The 14,435-nt window shown below is 37.0% G+C and overlaps 1 protein-coding gene across 1 annotated transcript in view; it reads right to left on the bottom strand.

The window, feature by feature from the left end:
- Window positions 1-14,435, bottom strand: part of CUBN (cubilin) — a 341,241-nt gene that overhangs the window by 51,201 nt on the left and 275,605 nt on the right. The window contains exons 57-58 of the mRNA XM_049881914.1: window positions 2,804-3,004; window positions 522-651 (exon numbers count right to left, since the gene is read on the bottom strand). Of these exons, the coding sequence (XP_049737871.1) occupies window positions 522-651; window positions 2,804-3,004 (331 nt within the window). The remainder of the gene's footprint in view (window positions 1-521; window positions 652-2,803; window positions 3,005-14,435) is intronic.

Below are 14,435 nucleotides of genomic sequence, written 5' to 3'. Positions count from 1 at the left end.
TTGGAGGAAACCTAACACAGATTCAAATTTTAACTCTTCGTTTAGCTGTGTGTGTGTTCTTTCATTTTGATGTCTCTGAGCCTCAGTTTTCTCGTTGGTGAAACGAGAAATTAATATATACCTTATGTGACTTTTTAAAGAATTAATTAAGATAATAAGTGTTAATTCAAGTTCCTTGTATACAACAAATGCCCAACAACTGAAGGCTTCATTCTCTTGCCTTTGCTGCCCACTTTGATTTCAAACCATTATATGAAGCACCATTGCAACTAAGGGAACATTATGACAAAAATTTTAACTGGTGGAGTGCCTGTTCTTTCCCTTTAGCCATTTGCTTGCAGAGGGTAGAAAGCCAGTTTCCTAGTTTCCTACTGCTATGCAGAAGCCTTGCTCCCCTTCCTCTGGATTCCCTTATAGACAGACCTCTGAGGAGAATCAATGCTCTCTATCGGTAAATGAATATCTTTTCTGTGAATAGAGCTGAAAAGATTTTATTAAGCAGGTCAATTTTTCCTACGTACTTGATTTGAATCACTCTGTCATCTCTAACGGTGATGACATACAAACAGTACATATTGTTAGGGTAGTTTGAGTACGAATAGGCGGGACTCCAGATGATTCCAATGGAGAGGTTGAACACACCACCACAGGCTGCAATGGAAGACAAGAGAATATGCAGAAAATAGTTATTACGTGTAGAAAGATAGTTCTGAAATATTCTATACTATTGTTTTTTTCTACAGGAGAGATAATACTTATTTTTCTTAAAGCAACTCAAACATCCCTTCACTGTGTTTATAAATAACTCTGAGATTCAAATCTCCTCTGTTAAGGATAGAATTTTATCAAGTGAAATCCTGGAAATCATTTTGGTACCTCCAGGTTTGGTTCCCTCTGTGGAGTCAAATACGTTAATTCTCAGGTCCTGTGTATTTCCATTGAGTTGCGAGAACAGGAAGAGCTACACTTGTCCAAATTTGTATTATTAGTCTTCAACAAGCATGAGAGACAGGCCCGCTCCTCATCCTGACTCCAGAAATCAACAGCTCAGAGCCCTTAGTTACTGCTATTAGTCAAGAAAATGACAGCCATAAAAATATCATAAAGCCAGATTATAAACAATTTAAAATGCCTCATTATTCCTTGGTCTACATTGAAGGAGGATCAAAATGTGTCCTTAATGTACAAAGTGCTCCGATCTGTGCAGTGAGGAAGGGCTTTGTTTATTTTATATTACAACTTCAAAATTATAGCGAGGTTGGCATATTTTGACACTATTTCCACATCTATGGATGTATCCATTTACATCTGTTAGAAATCAGAAACAAATTGTGGCTGCCATTTAAGGTTCTTTATATTATCGTGGTCTCCGCTCAGCCCACTTTGCAGGGAAAGCTATTCTCCATATGCCCATAAGTATACATGTGCTCAGACCCCTGGCTACATCTGTAGTGGATTAAATGTCAGGTTTACGTAGACACGGCTCTATGTCATTTGTATACAATCATGTGGTCTCTGAAAGCTTACCAATGCTTAAATAACTCCAAATTTGCACATTGTAAGGATGTGAAGTCTTAATAAAAACTATACTCTTTAAATGAGAATCTTGTAATAGATATGTTGAAACTTGCATGCATTGTTTTAGGAAAATAAGGGATAAAAAGTTAGAAGAATGTGAAGCAGAGTTTAGCTCTTCGAAGTAGCAATTGCATAAAAAGAGTTAAAAAAAAAAGGCAATCCTTCTCTATACAATAACTTGGGGAAAGAAATGTTATTTGCTCAAACCTATTCTGTTTGTGCCAATAAACCTATAAAAGCATACATACTCATACTTTACAAATGCTGAGGGTCAGGATTCAGATAGCAGCTAATGTATATGAATTACAAAAGTTTTCTTCAGGAGTAAATGAACATTTTAAGTCTTCTCTGCTGATGGGAACAGCGATTTGTTTGGAAGAAAACTTTTTAACATTCTATCTTTAGCAATGGGTTTGGTCAAGTAAAGATGATGCAAAATAAAGATTTTGCAGGATTTGGGTGCCCATTTCACTGAAGTTGGGATGATGTGGTAAAAATGTTGTCAGCAAACTAAGCAAAAAAGTTTATTAAAGGAGAGAAAACAACTACCTATTCAAAATAGGGAAATGCAATCTTATTATACCAAATACACATAGATCAAATTGTCTATAAGAATAAAAAGATCTTGGTAGCTACAATGATTTTTAGCCAGTTTGTGGCTTTCTCTTCACTTTAACTTTGATACATCGAATTTTTACATTACAACGTAGTTGCACACATTTCATTTTCTTTAGGTCTTATGCTTTTTGCACATTATTAAAAAGAAAGGAAAAATCCTTCCCTAAGGGAAAATCATACAGATATTCTCTTCTATTGATTTTCACATTAGCAAAGTGCCTTGGGGAAGGGAAACAGGTATCTGGATAATCCATGCCAAAAAGATACCATGCGTAATGTACATACAACTAAAGATAGCAGTGATGTTCATTTGCACCTCATTATCCAAATAAATACCTTGGTTCTCCATCTTATTTTCAAAACAGTAGTTCTAGCCAAAGTTCACAACCCCCCCCCTTTATTTTTAAGGGAAATTGTCTAAAGATTTTTGAATCACTCACCTAATGAAATTTTTTTTCTTAAAGTCTTCTGAAGATTCAAGTTGGTGATAATATGAATCACAAATAAATCTCCTTATATGAATTACACACACATCAAAAAATAATAAATAAGTAGATAGATAAGGAAGAAAAAGAAAATGCCAAATTACATCATTATGGCTACTCACAGGTTATCCTATATGAAAACTTGAATCCAAAGTCTGTGATGTGTGCATTAGAGTAGAAGTTAAGTAGCATTGGACCAGAGGTGGAGATAGGAGCCAGGGTCTCCTCACCACACAGGGTAGCAATCGGTGAGGAAGATAAGCTGTAACCTCTAACGATATGCAGTCCATCATTGGCACAACTGCCTGCAATGGCTGAGCGAGCTGTACAAAGCGTGGAACAACCAACGTTATAATCAGAAACAACTTTATGATGCATACATTAAACCACTAATGTAATGAAGATTCATGCATTTGATACAGAAATTAAACTGAGAATCAAGGGATATTTTAGTAAGTCAATATTTACCTTTGTTTCCTGATGGAATGAGGTTTACCCTAGTTAGGAAATGACTGGTATAAGAAAACAAGTAGAACTCGACAGTAAATAAATCTCGTTTTGAAATAATGCAGATTTTTTTTTTCCTTTATGAAATGGCTTCTTTAACTCAGTGCCTAAAAACTGGGAGTAATTTTGTCTCCCAGGACACATTTTGCAACATCTGAGTGTATTTTTTTGTCTTATTTGTTACAACTTGGGGATGCTGCAGGCATGTAATCAGCAGATGACAGAGACGCTCCTAAACATCCTGCAGTGCACAGACCACCCTCCTCCACTGCAGCAAAAGTCATCTGGCCCCAAATGTCAGTTGGAACAAAATTGAGAAACCCTGCTTTGACTTGAAGTTTTTGTACAGTTATGGGGCTCCTATCATGCAGAGATGATTAGAAATTCCTTAATGATTATTTAACTACCATTATAAATGTTCATACAAACAATATTAGCTTAAGTGATTTAAAAATACAAAGCATTGTTTTGTTTCACAATTATAAAACAAATATATATATATATTTGTTTTATAAGAAAAATACAAAACAGAATAAATAAGAAATTAAAAGACTTTTATTACTATAACCTCTCCAGTTGTCTTTACAGGTTAATATATACTGTTAACAAATAACTGGGATCATACTCAGCAAAATCTTTTGTAATTGATTTTTATTAACGTAACACATCATGAATGTCTTCATAGGGTTAAAGCATTCTTCTAAAACACTGTATTTAAGGAAAACTCATTGTATTTAATGAATATATCAAATTCTAACATATGGAGGACGTCAGCAAAAATGGCAGGTAAGGACCTCCAAAATTTGACCCTCCATAGAAGCAATTAAAAACTGGCAAAAATGGTCAAAAGAAACTTTTTCAGAACTCCAAAAATTAAGCAAAGGTTTGCAGCAAACCAGGAAGAGTTTATTCAAGAAGAACAGTTGATCTCCACAAGAACAGTTAGCTTTATGGCATTTTTATTTACACCGGGCCCACCCCCTGCTCACAATCTCAGCAGTAGCCTTGCAAAATAACAGTCTACATTCCCCGTATCAGAGGGAGCAGAATGGAGCTGTAGCGTTTTAAAGTCTCCCCCCATCAAACTGTCATTATCTGACTTGTCTGGTGGTTCCCTAGACGACGCCACTCAAAAGGATTGTCTTTATTTGAGCTGACTCAAAACCCACCCAGTGCTAAAAGCCTCTCCTCGGTGGGTGTTTGTCAGAAACATTTACAGGCAAGTGTTTTAACATCAAGGCCACCTGAAACGTAGATAACAGTTGGGGCAAACAATAGACTAACCAAGAAGTTTCAGAAAGGAAAAGCTGATGAATGAGATGTCCATAGAAGCTTAAAAAAAACTCTGACACATTCCTGGGACTCTGGAAGGCCACATGAATGCATAGGTCTCTGCGCTTGTTCAGATAAGGACTGAGAAGGCTGCGTGCACTTTTCTCTGGCTGACTGAAAGTCTCTGCACTAGCTGGAATGGAAAGCTAAGTCAGAGTTGTAACTGCCTGGCTGAGTGTTGAAGTTGGGCCCCAATGTGCACACAGAGCTCGTTGGCAAAGACTGGGAGACTGATTGATTCCAGGTGTCTAGTAAATCTCTGTTTAATCATGACCTAACCACTAACCTATCTGAACAGAGACTTCAGTGACCACACACAAAATACGTAATTTGCAAAATTAGTCCAGGAAAGTCACTAAACAGGCTAGAGTAAAGGAAAATAAAGTTAACGAGCAGAACGCATCCAAAAGAGGGGGAAAAGAGAGTTTTAAAAGCATTCTTGTTCCTGGTTTCACTTGTCCTGGGAGCCCATAACCCTTTCTTCAAGGAGTTGAGATAACCTAACATCCTTCTTGTAAACTTTACTTTGTACCTAAGCTAACTTGGAAGTAATCTATTACTTTTAACCAAAAGAATCTTGACTTATTCATCTTTTACATATATGTACATAAAAGAATACACCCTCTTTTTGGGGTAAGTATAATGTTAGAGAATATTGATATTGTTATAGGAAAATATCTATACAGTTTAAATTTAAGTCCTTTAGGAACATACGTACCACCTTAGCTAAATTTCTATCCAGCTTGAAGAAATGATGAGGTGTTAATTGAAGATATATTTATTAAATTAACCTCTAAGAGTTCCCTTATTTTGAAAATCCTGGAATAGAATGCTTCTAACTGGGCATAAACCTAAAAGTTAAAAATGTGAAAGACTTAACTTCAATGCCCTTATTATACAATTAGAAGCAATACAATGTTGGAAAAAATAGGGGAAAAAAGAAATAGATTAAATTCTGATTCATGGTTTGAATATGGCCAAATTATGTACCTAAGTTACAACCTCCATGTGTCTTCAAGACACAAAAAGCTCTATTGAGATTTTTAAAAAACGCAGAGTAGATGGATTTGAGTATTGAATATATGTATATATATCCATTCATTATAGAAATAGCTTTGGCCAGCAACAATGTATAAAGTTGTGAAATGAAAATCACAGAATGAAAGAACATAGTGCTCATGCTAGATAAATATGTTGCTCCCACATTAGTTTCAATGGCCTGCCAGGCACGTGTCCTTTAATTATTAGAGAGCTAGCATTTAAGTTGTTGGCCTAGTGATATAGACTATTAAAAGGGTGGTTGTCTTAGAAAATTATGGAAAAAGTTATATAAAACATAAGGTAAAGACTTCTGTATTCTTTATTATGGAGTAATTAATTAAACAGATAGAATAGCTGAATTACAGAAAGTTCATCCATGAAATAGCAATGGTATCTTGAGACACAATCAAAACTTAGTAACTGTCAAGAAAAGGCTTGTGTTCAACAATAAGAATATGTGCTGGGAGGAAATGGGTGGAGTTGTGGGGTGATTTATAATTTTTTTCTACATGGCAATAGAATATCAAATCTGCTCATAGGTACAACCTGATTCAGTAAATGTAAAAGTTAAGACTTTTGGCCAGTTTCATCATGTATTAAAACATTCCTGTATCTTTTACCAGTAGGCAATTCTTTAAGGTGGGATGCTCTTCCTTTTTTTTCCCATAAGATATCAAACATCTACCTATATAATGCCGGAATTTGATAAAATTACCTACAGTCTAAGAACATATCAGCGTGGGCAAGGTGATATGCCACAAAATGGTATATGAGAATGTTATTGAGCATCAAGTGATTGTACACACACACGTGTTGTTCTCAAGCTCTACATATCACCTCAACCGAAGATGTCAATCCAGTCCTTCAATGAGAAGATGCTTGGTGATAAGACCACACACATGAGAAAATAATGATATTAAATACTTTCCCATAATTATGGAGGAGCCAATTCATAAATAATCAAAATATACATAAAACTCTCAAATAGAGTATAATTTAAATGTAATTAGGAATGACTATCCCCTAGGGAGAGAACTTAGTCAAAGTTTAAAAACAGTTTCTCAAGGAGTGTTGTGGTTGTTGTTATTAAATGCTGCTGAGTCAGTTCCAACTCATAGTGACCCTAAGTACAACAGAACAAAACACTGCCTGGTCCTTCACCATACTCACAATCGTTGCTATGTTTGAGCCCTTTGTTGCAGCCACTGTATCAATCCATCTTGTTGAGGGTCTTCCTCTTTTTTGCTGACCCTCTACTTTCGATGACACCAGTTTTTTTTTTTCTGTACTTTACCAAGCATGATGTCCTTCTCTAGCGACTGGCCCCTCCTAGAAACATATTCAAAGTATGTGACAAAGTTTTGCCATCTTTGCTTCTAAGTAGCATTCTGGCTGCACTTCTTCCAGGGCAGATTTGTTTGTTTTTTTGGCTGTCCATGATGTATTCAATATTCTTCACCAATGCCATAATTCAAATGCATCAATTCTTCTTCCATCTTCCTTACTCATTGTCCAGCTTTCCATGCATATGCAGTGATTGAAAATAACACGGCTTGGGTCAAGCACACTTTACTCCTCAAAGTGAAATCTTTGCTTTTTAACACTTTAAAGAGGTCTTTTGCAGCAGATTTACCCAATGCAATACGTCATTTGATTTCTTGACTGCTGCTTCCATGGGCATTGACTGCAGATCCAAGTAAAATGAAATCCTCGACAGCATCAATGTTTTCTCCGTTTATCACAATACTGCTTACTAGTCCAGTTGTGAGGATTTTTGTTTTCTTTCTGTTGAGGTGTAATCCAGTATGGGTAGAGCCCATGTCATGGGACAGTGGATTACAGACATTCTTAATTCTGTGATCAGTCAATGATTTAATGTATGTTTACTGCTGAAATCCCTAAGCTATAAAATGATTTTCCATGATCTGTTCTTATGACTATTTTGCATCATTACAAAAAAGTATAAAATATTTTTATTGTTTTAAATGGGTAAGGTTCTATGCAAAGTATTGAAATATAGTTTTTTGTATTATATCATTCTCAGGTCCTATTACAGTGCAATGTCCAATTCTGAATTCCATCATCATTCCAAGAACTTTGATAGAACTAAAAAGAAACCAAGGATCAGTAACTCCACAAACAATAAAACCTGTAGAATTTAGAGTCAGACTGCAATTTCTCTTCAGAGTCATAGAGTGCTAGAGAAGACAAGAGATACAGAGAAATCCTTTTGGTTGAATTATTTTTATATCGTAAAAGTGGAAGAGGGTTCTAGGGAGAGGTACCTGAATTAGGGGCCAGCAATGACTGGGATCTGTTATCTGTCTAACTTTTCTCTGAGTAGCAATGGAAGAATGATTTAGGGGGAAGGAGAAGTTTGTCTTAATATAGAACTAAATTCGAGTTTGATGGCCAAAGGCTTACAACACAGTAAGTTTGAGTACAGCTGGTAACAGGAAAGCAAGGAATCTAATAGACAGGAAACTATCTCCTCCAGTGCTCTGGCAATTTGAATAAAATATCAATAGGAACTATTTCTATAGAACCATTGTCCAATTCTTTCTAAAATTATGCATTTTGAAATGTACCTAAATTTTGAATTCCTTAGAAACAATTGAAAAAGCAAAGAGAAGAAATGGTAAGAAGTTGACTAATGCCACTTCAGCTTTTTTTTTTTTTTTTTTAACTTAGATTAAACGGGTTGAAATGTGAAATAAGTAACAGGCAGAACTCAATGGTCTCTACTTTTTCCTTTTAGCTTTATATTACATGTAGCCTGTAAACCAGGAAATCTAAGATAACGAGAATCCACGCAAACAGATGGAACTTCTCACCTGGCTGGTCTGAAACTCTAGCCTTGTTCCTCTTGGAGGTTTTAACTTAAAAACCCTATGTCTAAACTCAGAGAATGAGTGAAATTATATTCCCTTCTGGTGCTCTTCGTTTTATTTACATCATGCTACTCCACCACTCATCCCACACATCTGTCAATTTGTTATACCACAGTGGCTTGATTGTTGCTATGATCCTAGAAGCTATGTTACCTGTATTTCAAATATCAGGAGGGTCACCCAAGATGGACAAGTTTCATTGGAGCCTCCAGACTACCACTTACTAGGAAGAAAGGCCTGGTAGTCTACTTCCAAAAATTAGCCAATGAAAACCTTATGTGTTACAACAGAACATTGTCCGACTCACTTGCTTTGGACAAGTCATCAGAGGGATCTACCACTGGGGGAGGACATCATGTTTTGTGAAATAGAGGGCCAATGAGAGCAAGGCAGGCCCTTGGTGGGATGGATTGGTACAGTAGCCTCAGCAATAGTGATAGTGAAGGAGGCTATGCAAGAAGGAGTGATGTTTCGTTCTGATGTACGTAATGTCTCCATGAAGAAAATGTGCTACTTTCTATTTTGGTGAGTAGTGTCTGGAGTCTTAAAAGCTTGTGAGCATCTATTTTAGATACATCTATTGGTTCCATTACGTTCGGAGCAAAGGAGAATGAAGAAAGCCAAAGACACAGGAAAATATTCATCTAAAGGACTAATGGACCGCGTGAACCACAAGTTCAATAGCAGCTATCTCTTTTTTTTTTTTTATCTATTTACCTATCTGTCTGTCTGTCTCTCTATCTATCTAATCTATCATCTATCTATCTCTAGAACCCAATTATTATCAACTGGATATGACAAAAAATAAGTTTAGAATTTGCTTACATGTAGGATTTTTTAGTTAAGAATTTCTAAGCCCCTCGATATCACCAAGGTGAAAAAAAAAATCACCAAGGTGAGTCAGTGTTATTACCCAATTTCAAAGATGGAAAAATGAAGACATACAAGGCATTGTCTTTTCTTAGGTGACCTCGTCTACTAACTTATTTTTTTTTTTTTTTTTTAGTTTTAGGTGAAAGTTTACATGACAAATTAGTTTTTCATTCAAAAATTTATGCACAAACTGTTTTGTGACATCGGTTGCAATCCCTACAAAGTGTAATCACTCTCCCCCTTTCTCTTTTCACCCTGGATTCTCTGTGTCTATTCGCCCAGTTTTCCTGTACCTTCCTGCCTTCTCACCTTTGCTGTTGGGCAGGTATTGCCCATTTGGTTCATATACTTGATTGAACTAAGAAGCACATTCCTCACATGTGTTATTGTTTGTTTTATAGGCCTGTCCAATCTTTGGCTGAAATGTGGTCTTCAGGAGAGGCTTCCGTTCTGAGTTAGCAGGGTGTCTAGGGACCACAGTCTGGGAGTTCCTCCAGTCTCTGTCAGACCAGTAAGTCTGATTTTTTTTTGGAATTTGAATTTTTTTCTACATTTTTCTGCCTCTCTGTCTAGGACTGTCTTGTGATTCCTATCAGGGTGGTCAGTGGTGGTAGCTGGGCACCATCTAGTTCTAGGCTTTGGCTGGTGGAAGCTGTGGTTCATGTGATCCATTAGGCCTTTAGATGGATATTTTCCTTGTGTCTTTGGCTTTCTTCATCTCCTTTGCTCTAAACATGACCAATAGATGTATCTTAGAGAGCTGCTTGCAAGCTTTTAAGACCCTAGATAGTACTCACCAAGTAGAATGTAGAACATTTTCTTTATGAACTATGTTATGCCAATTGACATAGATGTCCCATGAGACCATGGTCCCCAGCCCTCAGCCCCAGGAACTTGGTCCTTCAAGGTGTTTGGATGTATCTAGGAAGCTTCTATGACTTTGCCTTGGTCAAGTTGTGCTGACTTCCCCTATACTGTGCGTTGTCTTTCCCTGCACAAGAGTTAACATTTGTCTACTATCTAGTTAGTGATTTCCCCTCCCCAGCCCTCCTGTCCCTCATAACCATCAAAGATGTTCTTTTCCTGTGTGTAAACCTTTTCTTGGTTTCCATAATAGTGGTCTCATACAATATTTGTCCTTTCGTGATTGCCTTATTTCACTCAGCATAATGCCCTCCAGATTCATCCGTGTTGTGAGATGTTTCTCGGATTTGTCATTGGTCTTTATCATTGAGTAGTATTCCATTGTGTGTATGTACCATAATTTGTTTATCCATTCATCTGTTGATGGGCACTTAGGTTGTTTCCATCTTTTTGCTCTTGTGAATAATGCTGCAATGAACATGGGTATGCATATGTCTATTCGTGTGACAGCTCTTATTTCTCTAGGATATATTCCTAAGAGTGTGATTGCTGGATGGCATGGTATTTCTATTTCTAGCTTTTTAAGGAGGCACCATATTGTTTTCCATAGTGATTGTATCATTTTACATTCCCACCGGCAGTGCACAAGAGTTCCAGTCTCCCTGTAACCTCTCCAATGTTTGCTATTTTCTTTTTTTTTTTTTGATTAGTGCTGGTAATGTGAGGGTGAGATGGTATCTCATTGTACTTTTGATTTGCATTTCTCAAATGGCTAATGATTGTGAGCAGTTCCTCATGTGTCTGTTAGCTGCCTGAGTGTCTTCTTTAGTGAAGTGTTTGTTCATATCCTTCACTCATTTTCTAATTGGATTATTTGTGTTTTTGTTATCGAGGTGTTGAAGTACTCTAGATTTTAGAGCTTAGACCCTTGCTGAATATGTTGTAGCCAATTTTTTTCCCAGTCTACAGGGTCTCTTTTTACTCTTTCGGTGAAGTCTTTGGATGAACATAAGCATCAGTGATGGTGTAGGTGCTCCCAATTATCCAGTTTCTCTGCCGGTGTTTGTGCACGGTTAGCAATGTGTTAGGGCCCCCCAGCATTGTCCTTATTTTTTCTTCCGTGATCTTTATCAGTTTTGTTTTATATTTAGGTCTTTGATCCATTTTGAGTTAATTTTTGTGTATGATGTGAATTATGGGTCTTATTTCATTTTTTTTTTTTTACAGAGGGACATACAGTTTTGCTAGCACCATTTGTTAAAAAGACTATCTTTTCCCCATTTAATGGACTTTGGTCCTTTGTCAAAGATCAGCTAAATCATTAGATTTATACCTGGGTTCTCGATTCTATTCCATTGGTCTATGTGTCTGTCCTTGTACCAGTACAAGGCTGTTTCCATTACCGTGGCTGTATAGTAGGTTCTGAGATAAGGTAGTGTGAGGTCTCCTCTCCTACTTTGTTCTTTTTCTTCAATAATGCTTTGCTCATTGGGGCCTCTTTGCTTTCCATATAAAGTTGGTTTCTTTATCTATTAAGTGAAAAAACTGCATCTATAATTTCTCCAGCAGCTTGGGGTGTCTACTTGGCCACATGAATCATGAGAATGCAAAAAAATGTACTTTCAGCCCATTAAATATTTAGGAAAATGAAGTAACCATTTATTTAATAATACCTAATTCCAAGCATTAATAGTTTCTCTCTCACCTTTTTTTTCTTTTTTTTTTGATTGTTTCTGGTGTTTTATTTTTGACCAAAAGGAACATTTTGAATTTAACTCTCTATTTTTTAACTTTTGAAGATACTGTTAAGATCTTGAGGTTAAATTCAGAAATGAAAAAAGCTGCCTTGTAAATGCTCAAATGGAAATTTCTTCTCTGTCTTTTGATGGATTTCACTGGAATTTTATACTGTAATGGTGATTATACAGAAAGGACGAGAAGCCGGTAGTTCTATATTCTATAAAATCTTGTAGAATGGTTAGTATTAGAAATGTAATAATAATGAGAAGGCTAGAAAAACTTATGCCAACATAAGGTAACATAGTACACTTTTAGAGCAACTTATTTAAGTGGAAAGTGGGCCACTGAACCTTCTTAACCTTCTAGTAAAGAAAACACAGTGCATGGTTCAATAATCAGTATAATTGCCCAAATTTCCAGTAAACCTTTCCTAGCCAGTGGTCAGTGTTCAGTGGCACAACGTATGGACAAACGTGTTTCCCTGTAGTATTATGCAGCCTAGGGTAGCCCATCTTTCCCTTGCCAATTCCACCCTTTGTGCTAATAGCTCACAAAACAATAGACTGGTAATCCTAGTCTCTGCTGAAGCCAACAGTTGCTCTGCTGGTATTTGGGCTCAGAAATGCTTAATCATTTGAATGAGTTCTCTCCGAAACAGTTCCTACCACGTATGGCAGTTGGAAAGGTCAGTGGTCCTGCAATGAGGCTGTGACCTTCCTTGAGAGCAATTCTTCAGTTTTATCCACTATGCTGCACATTACTCCCCCAAGGCTTGCTTTAGAAGGGCTGCAGAAAGGCTATTTTTAACATAGTTAATAAATCCCTAGCTTGTTGATGGCATTCAGGAAATTCTGGTATTGATAAAATAGTGATGATAGCCTCATTTTAAAATAAATTTGATTAATGTTGCCCTATTTGGGAACCATCACAATTCAATTACTATACAGCCAGAAATTATTCCCTTAGCAGTTTGAAAATGCTGAGTACTTATAACACTGAAAATGTCACAAGACATTATCATAAGGGAACCATGTTACACACAAACACACACACAGATCAGTCTCTTCAATTGGTTGAAGGTTAGCAAATTCATTAGTGGAAGTAGAAAACACTTAATCTGGCAAAAACACGTATCTGCGCTCAGACAACTTGTATACAGGCACACCTGGAGATCCTGAAAAGTAACAGCAGAAATAACAAAAACAATGGCCACTATGATGAATTGCAGTTCATGAAATACGTTTCTACAGGCATTATCTCACTTTCATAACCCTTGTGCCTATCAGTAGGGGCTTTCATGTCACTATGATACTGAAACCTGTTCCAGGTTTCAGCGGTGCTTCCAGGCTAAGATGGCCTAGGAAGAAAGGCCTGGCAACCTACTTCTGAAAATTAGCCAGTGAAAACCTCCTGGATCACAATGGTCCAGTCCACAAGTGATCATGGGGATGGCACACGACAGGGCAGCATTGAGTTCAGTTGTGCATGGGGTCACCGTAAGTCAGCGGCTGACTCTGCAGGAGCTAACGACAACAACAATTTTAAAAAAAGGAAAGCGATTATTAGGAAGAAAGATCAAGCACCTTGCACAAAGTTACCTGTCTAGGAGGTGGCGGACCTGGGACGAAGACCCACCCTAAAATGCTGTGCCCTCTCCCACCACGCCCGACACACGTCAGGCAGTCCAGAGGATGCTTTTCCCTTGCTCCCACCCAGTCAACTAAGCTCAGGAGGCTACTAGTTTGGGGTCAGAGTAGTTCCACTGTAATAACACAGATGCCACTGGGCCTGGCAGTGCCTTTTGTGGCTTTATAGTATATTTACCAGCCTTTTTTTTTTTTCTTTGTCTATATGAACTCTATTGACACTTGGCATTCTCGCGTTTATTATTTAATGAGAACAAATGCATATACCGATGAAAAGCCCTAGCCACATAGCATGTTCTCCTTTTCCCTCCTTCTAAAATAACTTTCTTCCTGATTATAAAAATAACACAAAAGGTATAAAGAAGAAAATAAAGATCATCAGTCCAGGCATAACTCTTAACACACTGCTTAATAGTATTCCGGCTATTTGTCATATGTATATTATTTCAAATAGAAAACTAGATGACATCAGACACAGTGTTTTAAAACTCTCCCCGCCCCCCCCCCAAGAGTTTGTATATCATGAACATCTTTTTATATCACTGGGATTTTGTGCTAGCCAATGCTGAAAAGATTATATTTTACTTTTTATTCTAGCTTGCCAGTGACATGCATCAATTTATATCTGGCAATCTCTATCAAACACATGTGCCAGAAAATACGACTGTAGAGATGTAGGAAATGGTGGTGAGGTCATAGAAAAAGGGGAAAACAAGAGAGGCTTTGTGTAATTTATCAATATATGAGCACTGACATGTCATTTTTATTTTTATTATACATAAAGTTTCCCAGATGTTGAATAATGTAGAACATCTTGCTAAGTTTAACTTTTCACTGCCATAGGAGACCAACCCAAACAG

The sequence above is a fragment of the Elephas maximus genome, chromosome 4 (genome assembly GCF_024166365.1).
Source record: "Elephas maximus indicus isolate mEleMax1 chromosome 4, mEleMax1 primary haplotype, whole genome shotgun sequence".
Taxonomy (NCBI): domain Eukaryota; kingdom Metazoa; phylum Chordata; class Mammalia; order Proboscidea; family Elephantidae; genus Elephas; species Elephas maximus.
The sequence above is the reverse complement of the archived record's forward strand: the minus strand, read 5'-3'. Positions and strand labels throughout refer to the sequence as shown.